Source organism: Musca vetustissima, unplaced genomic scaffold (genome assembly GCF_032173495.1).
Source record: "Musca vetustissima isolate MV318-11 ecotype Yass unplaced genomic scaffold, APGP_CSIRO_Mvet_v1 utg6577, whole genome shotgun sequence".
Classification (NCBI taxonomy): Eukaryota; Metazoa; Arthropoda; class Insecta; order Diptera; family Muscidae; genus Musca; species Musca vetustissima.
This window is the reverse complement of record NW_026877114.1, coordinates 164476-178049: the sequence shown is the minus strand read 5'-3', so window position 1 is coordinate 178049 and position 13574 is coordinate 164476. Positions and strand designations below refer to the sequence as shown.

At 38.2% G+C, this 13574-nt stretch overlaps 1 protein-coding gene across 1 annotated transcript; it reads right to left on the bottom strand.

The window, feature by feature from the left end:
• On the bottom strand, nt 1-9238 carry LOC133321685 (membrane alanyl aminopeptidase). The gene is made up of 7 exons (XM_061530766.1): nt 8781-9238; nt 3392-3550; nt 3041-3334; nt 2691-2877; nt 2383-2630; nt 375-1493; nt 1-301 (listed from the first exon to the last, which is right to left on the bottom strand). The coding sequence occupies exons 1-7, from the start codon at nt 9236-9238 to the stop codon at nt 1-3; spliced, it is 2766 nt and encodes a 921-aa protein (XP_061386750.1).
• Nucleotides 9239-13574: the final 4336 nt, after the last annotated feature.

Genomic DNA, 13574 nt, shown 5'->3' with positions numbered 1-13574 from the left:
TCACCAGAATTTATTCAATAAAACAAATAACGCAATTGGCAAAAGTAAGGATGGTATGCTTAGGATCGAACCACCTGAATTACGATTCTCTAAATAGTCGAATAGTTTTCCTAAGTGTTTTTCGGACCACGCCAAATTTGATTCCACCGTCTTTACTGCAGTCTCTAGGGTCGTAACGGAGCTGCCAAACAAATGTCCCTTGGTATCAATGAATTCCTTTAGCAAATCCAATTGATGTTGGGTGGTGAAGTAGTTGGCAATGCCACTGATCACCTGGGCCGTTGATGACCAGCTGTCCAAACTGAGAGAGGGAGAAATAAGAATAAAATTAAAAGAATTTTAAAATAGTGAATAATTTGATTAGGCGGACTTACACTGCAGCCAAAACTTCCACGGTTTCGGTGATAGCATAAAATACAGGTTCCACATTTTGCGGCGTTTGACTGTACAAGGCACTAATGGCAGTGGTCTTCATCGACTGTGGTACGCCATCACTCAAAATATAGGCATAATGGAAATCGACATAATGCCGAGTACAACCCATTGCCCTTAAGATTTTCTCCTTTTGAGGTTGGAATAAGGTTCCTTCGAACATTTCCTTGAGTTCAAGATAAATATCAAAGGTGGCATCGCGATTGGCAGCACAATAAAGAGTTTCCTGGAAATCAGCTGGCACCTGAGCGGGTTCCCATGATTTAAATAGTTGTTGGGCCCTGCGGGTACAATCTTCATGATGATATTTGCACATCCAAGAGATAACCTTATTGCGGTTGTATACATCCAATACCGTATCTTGGGGATTTTCAAAACCCAACCTAGAATAAACTGCCCACATGATCTCGAATAAAAAGTTACCAAATTTTTCGTGTTGTGCCAAAGTAAATCTCTGGCTGAGGAGATTGAATGCCTTAAATGCCGGATTCCAGGCTAAATATTCAACTTCACCCCCCAAATATTCCATGAAGGCGAACACCTCATCATAACCCATAAGACCTATGCGTCCATACGTGAACAAATCATCCACGAGATGGGCACGATTACTGACATGGATACCACTGTGCTCACGTTCCAATAAAGCCTTCTGTATTCTCTCCAAGAGGTCGGCTTCATAAAAAACTCTATAATAATTGGATTGTTGTAAATTCAAAATAATCCATTTATCGGCTGTGGAATTTCCAAATTCGACTTCATTTTGGGTTTTATTGAAATAGAATTTCGGAGTGAGATCCTCAAAATTCGTCTTATTGTCGTTGGTATAGGTAATGGGTATGGTATATTTTAGGGTGGTATCACTGCCATCTTCGGGATCAAGCAGGAATCGTTGTTGTTTCAAAAGATACCGTCCCGATTTGGTGGTGGAAATGGTAACCATAGGGAATCCTGGCTGCTCTGTCCAATCATTAAACAATTGATCTAAATTGACTTCTTGGTCCTGGGGCCAATGTTGTTTCCAATGTTTGAAAAGATCAGCAGGAACTACGTTTTTCAGGTGACTAAAATTATACAACAAAATTGGAAAATATAGAAAAATAGTACTGGCGGACCGAAGAAAAAGTTCTTCAATTCACTGAGGACACCTTTTTTATTTTTTTTTTCTGTAGAAAAACCATCCTCAACAATCCTCTATAAAAAATTCCTCAGTACGCTGAGGACTCTTTTTTCAAAATAGAAAAATTCCTCAGCACGCTGAGGACTCTATTTTCTATAGAAAAAAATTCCTCAGTACACTGAGGACTCTTTTTTCTAGAGAAAAAAATTCCTCAGTACACTGAGGACTCTTTTTTCTATAGAAAAAAATTCATCAGTACACTGAGGACTCTTTTTTCTATAGAAAAAAATTCCTCAGTACACTGAGGACTCTTTTTTCTATAGAAAAAAATTCCTCAGTACACTGAGGACTCTTTTTTCTATAGAAAAAAATTCCTCAGTACACTGAGGACTCTTTTTTCTATAGAAAAAAATTCCTCAGTACACTGAGGACTCTTTTTTCTATAGAAAAAATTCCTCAGTACACTGAGGACTCTTTTTTCTATAGAAAAAATTCCGCAGTACACTGGGGACTCTTTTTTCTATAGAAAAAAAATCATCAGGACCGACTGAGGACTCTTTTTTCTATAGAAAAAAATTCCTCAGTACACTGAGGACTCTTTTTTCTATAGAAAAAAATTCCTCAGTACACTGAGGACTCTTTTTTCTATAGAAAAAAATTCCTTAGTACTCTAAGGGCTCTTTTTTCTGATCCTTTCAAGATTTCCTCAGTACACTGAGGACTCTTTTTTTCTATAAGTGCTCTAAGGGCTCTTTTTTCCATAGAAAAATATTCCTTAGTACTCTAAGGGCTCTTTTTTCTGATCCTTTCGAAATTTCCCACCCAATACTTACTTCTCTTTCAAATATTCCCTTATAGAGTTATCGAAGTTATCTTTTCCCATCAAATTAGAGAACATGCGCAGGATAGCAGCTCCCTTAGCATAAGTTATGCCACTAAATTTATACGCCAAATCAGAAGGACTATTTATGGTTTCTTCGGGACTAGTTAATGGTTGGGTACTTCGGGCAGCATCGGTACCAAATATCAAATGAATTTGATTCACCACAAATTGTTTGTCCAATTCGAATTCGGGGTAAGCCTAAACGAAAAAATGAAGATATTACAAAATTTCGGAATATTCCCGAAGGGGACGACTTACTTCGTGAGCCAAGAAATATTGATAATAACGAGCGAAGGCCTCATTCAGCCAAAAGTAACTCCACCATTTAAAGGTGACACTGTTGCCGAACCACATGTGCGATGTCTCGTGGAACAAAATTGTCACAGTAAATTCCTTGTCTGACCAGCCGTCTGTGTAGCCAGGCTCATGGTATAGAACTGAGTCGCTGGAAGTACAAATATAACAATTTAGGTTAAATAGTAAAAGGAAGAAAGAACAGGGGCCTAATACTTGATCTATGAAAATAGGGAAAGAAATCTCGACAAAAAATATACCCTTGAAGAGACAGGGAATCAAAGATCCAATTATATCGAAATTTTTTTACTTACTGATATATCACCAGACCCCAATTCTCCATGCCATTGTGAGGAAAACGCATTGAACCTGCCTTTTGCATCAGAGTATTACCCAAAGTCTTATAGGGCAGTTGAGTATATTTATCAAAGGCTGCCAATGTTTTCAGGGCAACATCGGTCGAATATGTCGTTTTATTTCTCAATGATGGATGCATTATCAATTTGAAATCATCATCACCCACAGCTTCGAAATCGCCAACCACAAAAGCTACCAAATATGTTGACATCGGCGGAGTTACATCGAAATAGTCCGTATAACGACCATCACTGAAATTTGATACTTTTTTAAATATGTTTTTAGGAAAAGGGATGTAGATTACTTACCTCTCAACTTTAGTATTTAAAAGTCTCGTATTAAAGGACGATAAATACTCCTTGGGCCGGGTGATACGCATACGATATGTGGCCTTGAATTGCGGCTCATCGAAACATGGGAAACCGGTGCGTGCATCAATGCGTTGGAATTGAGTAATGGCATACCAACTGGAAATATGTACATATTTTAAATTAGGAATTTAGGATAATGGGATCTGTAGTATAAACAACAGATAATGGAAAGTCAAGACCATAGGTGAGGAAATTTTTCTATAGACAAAAGTGAATTCTCAGTAACCTGAGGAACTTTTTCTATAGAAAAATTGTTTTCCTGCTCAAGTTAATTTTCCTTAGAAAAATATCAAAGGATCAAAGGAATTGTTTTCAGGAGTCTGTATAAAAAAGTACTTCTTTTCTATAGAAAAAAAAATAGTTTTCAGGAACCTGAGCTCTTAGCTTCTGTAGATTATTTTTGCTCGAAGTAAGAAACAAAGAAAAATTCCTCTATTCTTTTTTTTTCTGATATTTATCTACATTAAAAAATAGAAAAAAGCGTATTCGAGGACCTGCTGATTTGTTTTCTCAGACACCTCATGGTCCTTCTAAAAAGTCCCCATGATTTTTCTAAAGAAAAAATAATCCTCTGGAACGTGAGAAATTAGTTTCTGTAGTTAATTTTTCCTCGAAGTAATAGACAATGGTACGAATTTTTAGTGAATCCCCCTATTATTGATGATCTTTATAATTTTTTATAGATAAAAGAGGTATAATGTGTTGTCTACAAAAAACTATTGAAAAAGAGTACTTGGGGACATGCTGTTTATTTTCTGTGGAAGGGAGAGTCCTGAGGAACCTCATGATGTGTTTTCTATACAAGAAAGAAGCCTCAGAAACCGAATGTTTTTTCTATAGAAAAAAGTCCCCAGGAAGCTAAAGAATTAGTTTATGTACTTTATTTGTACTCAAAGTAAGAAACCATGGTTCGACTTTTATGTAGATCCCTCTATTCTTTATAGTCCTGATGATTTGTTTTTATTTTTTTTCAACAGAAAAAAATGTATTAAAAACGAGTCCTCGGAACATCAAGATTTCTTTATTTTTCTATAGAAAAAGAGTTCTCAAGGACCTGAGGAATTGGTTTAGTTGTTTACTTGAAGTAAGAAACAATTGTGTGACTTTTAAGTTAATCCTCACTTTTCTTAACGGTCCTGCTGATTTTTTCTATAGAAAAAAGAGTCCTCAGAGACCTGATCTTGTTTTCTGCATAAAATATAGAAAAATAGAGTCCTAATTTTTTTTATACCCTTCACCATACTGTAGTCTAGTCTATTATGTCTTTGTGCATACGTTTGTAACAGGCAAAAGGAATCGAGATAGACCCATGATTCCTTTTGAGAATATGCATAGAATCACTTTCTGAGTCGATTTACGCATGTCCGTCCGTCCATGTATTTTTGTTAACTAAGTACAGGTCGCATTTATGATCCGATTTGGACGAAATTTGGCACAGTTCACTTATTCGGCCCAAGGACGAACCCTATTGAAATTGGGAAAATTCGGTTCAGATCTAGATATAGCTCCCATATATATTTTCGACCGATTTTATGTAAATAGTGCACCAAAGTACCTATATATCCTTCGATTGGCACGAAATTTTGCGTAGCGTACTGAATTAAGTTTAGAAAGGTCTGTGTTAAATTTCATGAAAATCGGTTCAGATTTAGATATAGCTCCCATATATATTTTCGTCCGATTTTAGGTAAATAGTCCACCAAAGTCCCTATATATCCTCAGATTTGCACGAAATTTTACATAGCGTACTGAATTAAGTCTAGAAAGATGTGTTTTAAATTTCGTGAAAATCAGTTTATATTTAGATATAGGTCCCATATATATTTTCGTCCGATTTTATGTAAATGGTGCACCAAAATCCCTATATATCCTTCCATTTGCACGAAATTTGGATTTATAAGTAAATAAAGAACTCAAAAGATGGCCCAATGCAAAAACATACTGAAATAAGTGTAACCTAACATGTGACAAGTTTCGATGAAATCGGTTTAGATTTCGATATTTATAAATGTTCCCGCCGAAATTAATTGTGTGTTGTGGTTGTTTTTGGTCTGGAAAAATTGAATACCGAATTGCAGACACGCATTTTGGACAAGTGGGCTAAGAACTTCAACATACCGAATATTATGTGAGGGGGAATATTAAAACATTGAACGTTTTCTAAGAAGAAGGGTTTGGTAGAAAAATGCGGCTATTAGGGCAGGATGTGAATACTACACTAAAATGTAATCCTATATTGAAAATTTTCTGCAGAAAGAATACGGAATTAGAAATTGGCTCCATTTTGATGGGAATTTTCTAGTAATTTTCCATTCAATTCACATATCAAAAATTATTTTCCGAAATGTATTTCACCATCCTGAAGTTTGGAATTACAAATTACAGCCACTTCGATGTGCAATTTCGATTAAAACCCTCAAAATGCCTAAACTTACATGGATCTATATATGGGGGCTATGCAAAATTGCACATAATCCCTGAATGCCAATTTATAGCCACATCGGCGAGAGAATGCATTTAAAACCTTCGCAATACCGAAAATAGGGCGTTCACTTTATATGGGGGTTTTAATTGGACGATTTGTGAGGTGGACACCAAGATACCTGTTTTTTTTTGCATGTGAGAACTGCAACCTCCTGCTCTAGGAACAAAAATAGATATCAGCAGAATCATTGTTGAGCTTCGGATTTAATAAGAGGAGGGTTAAAATCTCCTTACAAGACGTCGATATCGTACTAGTTTACTAGATTAATCTTAAAATATTACATCATTCCATTTTTACCGCATATAACGAAACGAATAATGTTAATTTTATTACTTCTTCTACTTTCAGTAATAGTACAGCAGTAGACCAGGCGAATGTTAACAAATGCTGCTTGTTGTGGCATCTGCCAGCCCCATGCTATTTTGTAGGAGAAATGATCACCATTTTGAGTGAAGACATGAATACCAAAGGTAAGTCCGTATATAATTTTATATAAATTACGTTTATATGAATGCAATTGCTGCTTCGAAAAAACGAAATATCAAACAACAGATTGTCAGGTCGATAGATTGGGCTAGGACCTTGTACATACCGATGTCCTCAAAATACTTTCCTTATATAAGGACTACACCGAAAAGAGCACAGATATTGATAATTTTTGGGTGGAAGCTTTTCTACAAAATGTCAAATATCGAAATTTGGAGGTACCGTCATATGGGGGCATCGTAAAAAGTTGTGCCTATTATTGAAAAACCTTCCAAAAATCCCTTAAATAAATACTGAACATTTCGGGGTACATTTATATACCATACCATAACGTAGACCAATATATTCCAAAACTCTATCTTAAATATTGCGAGCCTTAATTAGCATCGAATTTTATTATTACACTCCACTCTATGGTGAAGGATATAAAACTCAATTTAGAGCCAAACGTACCAAAATACAGAATTATAGGGTTTCTGGTTATATGAGGTTTTGAGGTAGCCCAATATTTATAATTTTTAGTAAATTATTTTTCGGCTTAAAAGCGTGCCCAACATATCGAAATTTATATCTAACGAATCTTATTCGTGGAAGAAAAACTTTGAAACAAATGGCATAACTGGTGATGTGGCGACTTTCCCGCATGAATCACATAGTACGGTCAATACTGAGTAATACCCCACAACTAGTTTGCCTGAAGACTTTGAAGAAATTCAAAAGAAGATCTCAGCTGAAACTAGAGACTATTTGATTTGATAGACAAAAAAATTATTGTTGAGTCATCTGCCATACAACCCTGACGTGAAACCCAATGACCTCATTTTCATCCCATACGTTAACAACAAAAAATGCGTAATCAACGAGTTTCGCTGCCAGAATATGCTGTTCTGGAGGTGTCTCAATCGGAGTGTAAAACTCCTTAGACAATTCGTGTGAGCGGGTACCTCCTACTCGTACTTCCTCAAAATGTAGTGGTTATCGCTACCAGCATGTAGACAATTTGATCTGAGTTTAACCCTTTGAGCCCCGAATTTTTTTTCCGCAATCTTAGAACAAATTTCTGTTCACAGATTTAATGCAACTATCCTAAATAGGATATAAAATATAAGCTGCATATAAAATATAAGCTCTAAAACATTTTGTTGCCTGTGGGCAACATTGGGCCACAAAGGGTTAAGGACCACTATCAAACTCAATTTCCGAGTAAGACCAACAGGACCAAATTAGAATTCTGAAGAAGCGAATGATAATAAGATGGTAGAAAAAGTTAGCAAAGACATTTATACGTAGGGCAAATAGCCGGGAACTGACTAGCATGAAATGGGGAAACAAGTGCGAACAGCAAACTAATACCCAGAAGGATAAGGCTAGCATTCGCTCTACTTCCTCGGAAGCGACGAAGAGAATTAAGCCTCTGAGGAGCAGACAAATGCCAAATCCATAAAAAAAGAGGTTATGATCGGCTGATATAAAGATAAAGTACATCCAATACAAAGCTGAAGGAGTCTGCCAGGACAATGCAGTGATTAAGGGCGAAAAAGCTGGCTCTTATTATGACGTGACGGAAATCCCAAAACCGGAAATCTAACCGTTCTTTACAAATTAGGACTTGTGACTCCATATCACTGGAATGTTAATGGTTATGGTCCTTGATTTTTTAGTGTTGTCATTTTCTTCTGAGTGTCGCTATATTCGATCAGTTTTGTGATGTTGGCGCCGACAACAACGACCTTGTGCGGTGGTTGGAGTCCTTGATTATTTAGTGTGGCCCTTTTTCTCTGGATGCATATTCCTCTGAGATACGCTAAGTTCGATATCTATTGTGTTATCGTCATGATGTTGGTGCTGAGTTTTTAGGGTGCATTTCATCGGGAAGGGGATGGTAATGTCTCCTCCCGGACCCATCGCTTTGTGGTCTGACACACTATCACACTACATCATCCTCAACCACAGCCCAAAATTGTAGGATGCGTTTTTTTCTAACCAACACTAGATGACAGTACCATCACCTGATTACATGCTCTCCTTGTGTGATCTAGAGTGGTTACTGTGTGAGAAATATGGAAGATGACAAGAGGAATCCGCATGCGAAACTGCCAATACTACCTGGTCGGACATTTCACTAATATTTCAATCTTACACCGAATGTGTCCGGAATGAATGCAATGGATGAATGTTTAATTATTTCGGCTTTCTGCATCATTAAACCTAACCTTCCCAACCAAAAGAAATCCGATTACATATGAGCTATTTAAATTCGAATCATAAAGGTTCTGAGGTGTTAATAGTAGATCATAATAATTTTAAATATAGGTGAAATTTCATAGGCTAATATTCCAAACACATTCAACTTACTTTTCATTGTCATATGTACCGCGGAATACGCCAGCCAAGCCGCTGCGTATTTGTCCAACATATTTGAAATACAAAACATAATTCGAATTCTTCGTCAATGGGGTTTGCAAAGGTACCGTGAGCTTATCGGTAATTGACTCGTACACCAATTTCTCCTTCCCAACTCTTTCAACCACCTTTCCCTCAGTATCATAAAGGATCGTATCCAAAATTTCAATATAATCCTTATGCAATGTAATCTGCTGTATCTTATCCTCAATGGCATGCAGAGTTATGTTGACCTCACCGTCGAAGGTAAATTGTTTGTCGCTGCCATCACCTGCCTGTAGATAAGGTTTGATGGCAATATCGTAGGCATCGGGTATAACTACTTTGGGTAGGCGATAATCTTGTGCTAGAACACCAGTACGACTTGCCGCCACCGATAGCAGCAGCAAGTGGATGATAAAACGTTTCATTTCAATGTCGAAAAAAATACCGTCTAATTTTGTACGATCCGTTCCGTTCTTTGCTTATTTTTTGTTTGCTCACGTCGAAATGTTGATATAGACTGGGGGCAAACGCTTTCAGTGAAATCGAATGCTAGCCGCAAGTCATAAATTGTTAACATTGAACGATGAACGCGATTAGATTTGCAAAGAGAGTATTGTTTCGTTAAATACGGCAAAAACAAGTACGGAAGATATTTGTCTTTGGCTTTTTTTATTTTGGTTTGCTTTTGCGGCATTGACCAATCGACATAAACAAGTTCATATCGGGGAAGACCCCCATCTCGTCGAGGGTGGTATATTAATTTTTGGGTAAAGTAATAATATTAAATTAAAATAAAATAAATTAAACCCGCAGAGATTTTGATTATGAATAAAAACCTGCAAACATAGATGAACTTCGAAGGCGGTCCTTATCGGACCACAATTTTTGATACCTTCCATAACATTCTTAAACAAATACGAATCGAATGGAATATTCGATTTGGCCCATGCATTAAACATTGTAATATTTTACCGAAACTTGCTTGAATGTGCATCATATCAGTGTACTCGTTCACGGAACCTCCTCGTCAACAATTCTCATATGAAGATCATTGAGCATCCGATTTGATTAAATTTTTGCACGCAGTATTTATATTGCAAATATTTACTTTATTGATTCATTTGTTCGGAGACCACGCTCAAAAATGTAGAGGTTATCGCAAGTAGCACGTAGTAGATGTTATCCCTACTAGCATGTAGCCAAGCAGACAAATTTGTATCTGAGTTTCCGAATTTCCGAATCTGAACACGAGAGTAAGACTAGCATAACCATATTAGAATTTTGGAGAAGCTAAGAGGATAATAAGATGATGGAAGAAGTAAGGAAGGCATTGTTATCTAGGGCACAAAGCCGGAAACTGACCAGGATGAACTGGGGAAACAAGTGCGAACAGCAAACTGATGCCCAGAAGGAGAAGCCTAACATTCGCTCCACTTCCCCGGAAGCGGCGATGAGAATTAAGCCTCTAGAAGATCAGACAAATGCCAAATCCTCAAAAAATAGGTTATTGTCGGCTGATATAAAGATAAAGTGGAGCCAATCCAAAGTTGAAAGAGTCTGCCACGACAATCCAGTGATTGAAAGCGAAAAAGCTGACTCTGAAAAATTGGATCTGAGTTTCCAAATTTCCGAATCTGAACACGAGAGTAAGACTAACATAACCACATTAGAATTTTGGAGAAGCTAAGAGGATAATAAGATGATGGAAGAAGTAAGGAAGGCATTGCTATCTAGGGCACAAAGCCGGAATTTGACCAGGATGAACTGGGGAAACAAGTGCGAACAGCAAACTGATGCCCAGAAGGATAAGCCTAACATTCGCTCCACTTCCCCGGAAGCGGCGAAGAGAATTAAGCCTCTAGAAGATCAGACAAATGCCAAAAATAGGTTATTGTCGGCTGATATAAAGATAAAGTGGAGCCAATCCAAAGTTGAAAGAGTCTGCCACGACAATCCAGTGATTGAGGGCGAAAAAGCTGACTCTTATATCCAGATGACGTGAGGGGAATCCCAAAAGGACTAGCCGTTATTTACGAATTAGGAATAGGGTAACAACAATTGGGAATGACATCTTACAGAGATGAGCTCTTCAGTAATCGAAGAGAATTGTGTGTTCGACCCAACCTTCCGAGACAGGCGAGACTATCTGGAGGAAACTGGCCAGGATGAACCGTATAAACAAGCGCAAACAACATGGGGACGTCTGACAATTCGAAAGCGTCGAGGAAGATTAGGTCTCAGGGAGAGTATGTGGATGTCAAAACCGTAAAATAGAAAGAGAGCTTCTCGTGGGCTGATGTAAAGATAAAACTGAGCCAACCCAAAGAGAAAGATATAGTATCCAGAAGATGAGATGTACATCGGCATTTTCCCTAAAGGACTAACCAGATTTTACGAAAAAGTTGGAAAATAACAACAATAGCTGAGGAGCCGCCATCTTATCGAGACGAGCTCTTCCCTGTAGTGAAAGACGAGAACTTTAGGTAAACTAGAAAAGGAGGCCTGTAAGGAGGTGATGGATTCGGTCATTAACAAGATCATGAAGCATCTGATGCAAGGTGAATCTGTACAGCTGCGAATATAAGGTTGAGTCTGCGAGTTTACATCAGAACGAATGATCAAAGTCTTTGGTCTGCAGAACAAGACACTGTTAGTGAAGAAGTTTGACATCTTCCATAGATAGGAGAACGAAGAGCGGACTCTCCTGGTGGTAGGCGTGGACAAGTCATCAAAGGTTTTACTGACCAATGCTGTCTTCCTTATGATTGGGAATTTTGGAGAAGCTTAGAGGCTATTAAGATGATGGAAGAAGTAAGGAAGGCATTGCTATCTAGGGCACAAAACCGGAAACTGACCAGGATGTACTGGGGAAACAAGTGCGATCAGCAAACTGATGCCCAGAAGGATAACCCTAACTTTCGCTCCACTTCCTCGGAAGCGGCGAAGAGAATTAAGCCTCTAGAAGAGCAGACAAATGCCAAATCCTTAAAATGATGTTATTGTCGACTGATATAAAGATAAAGTGGAGCCAATCCAAAGTTGATAGAGTCTGCCATGACAATCCAGTGATTGAGGGTGAAAAAGCTGACATATCCAGATGACTTATCGAGACGAGCTCTTCCATGTAGTGAACGACGAGAACAGACGTTAGGTAAACTAGAAAAGGAGGCCTGTAAGGAGGTGATGGATTTGGTCATTAACAAGATCGTGAAGCATCTCATGCAAGGTGAATCTGTACAGCTGCGAATTTAGAGATGAGTCTGCGAGTTCTCATCAGAAGGAATGCTCAAAGTTTTTGGTCTGCAGAACATGACACTATTAGTTAAGAAGTTTGACGTCTTCCATAGATAGGAGAACGAAGAGGGGACTCTCCTGGAGGTAGGCGTGGGCAAGTCATCAAAAGCTTCACTGACCAATGCTGTATTCCTTATGATTTGGAAAGGTAGGAAAAAAACTGCGGATATGACCGACTCGGTAGGATTTATTATAAGAACCGTATCGGACAAAACCCCGCAAGCTTGCTCTGTCGCAAGTGTAAATATCACCATTCCCTCACGCACACTTAATTGGAACAACTGTAAAACCAACGAAGTGGAAAAATCTTCAATGCTGCCAGAATGCCGCCCTAATGACTGCAACAGGGTGTCTCTTCATGATTCCAATAGATCACATACATGATCTAGATCACTCCAATAGATCACATACATGAGACGAAAATCCTTCATGTGTGTCAACACAATAATATGTTGTCGATGCAATACCTGCTTGGGTGTTATATAAGAAGCCTAATGGATAGTCACCCACTATCTGGGCATGTCAGGAAGGATCTCCATGATCTGGAGATAGAGGTCCAACGATACGAAAGGGAGCATCTAGAACAATAGGCCCATAAAGCTGAACTGAGTCGTATTCACACGGATTTAGTTGGAGAAGCAACTCTAGAATATCGTGTGAATACGAGCCTCGGTGATCACCCGCCTGCGACAGCTACAGAAGAGCAGCAGCTACCCTGACAATCTGGATGGTGTAGCCGCCTCAATTCTTATTGGGTAAAAAATTGAAGGCGCGGTTAATAATATCAGCCCGGCATGTGGTAATGGTCCACATTACACGCTACACCAACTGTCAGCTAATCCCACTCATCTAAACCCAATTTCACAGTAGACACAACCAATATAGGTCGTAGCTTTTTTGAACTTGCAGTTAGAACCATAACCAGCAGGAGAAATACATAGCAGAACAAGCTGCTACAACAACAAAAACTGTAAAACCATTGACACACACACACACACAAATATGTGAGAACGCAAATTCTTACGCTCTGCCCGATGCTGTATTAGAGGGAAATTGATTGAAGCCTCCATCTACAATGGTTCCGATTATACTAATCAAACGTACCTTGGAATATACATGGAAACGGCTTACAGCCAACGCCGAAACCCATACACTTTTGAAATAAGTCTAACACTAATTGGGTTAATTTCAGAAGACTGATCAAAGAAAGGTTAGGGCAACCCAACTATGACAGTCAACTTCCACGCTAAACTAATATTAATAATAACAGAAGGGTCCAGGTCTTTCTAGAGTATATGAATGCCAACGACCTTTAACATAGGCAATAAAACAACTTTTGTTAATAAAGTTAGAGAGAATTGTATAAGTTCGAAACATTGCTTACGGCAATGTTTATGTTCGATACATTGTTTCCCCTTCTACAGCATTAAAATTAACCACTTTAATTGACCGCTCTTCGGAACCCAG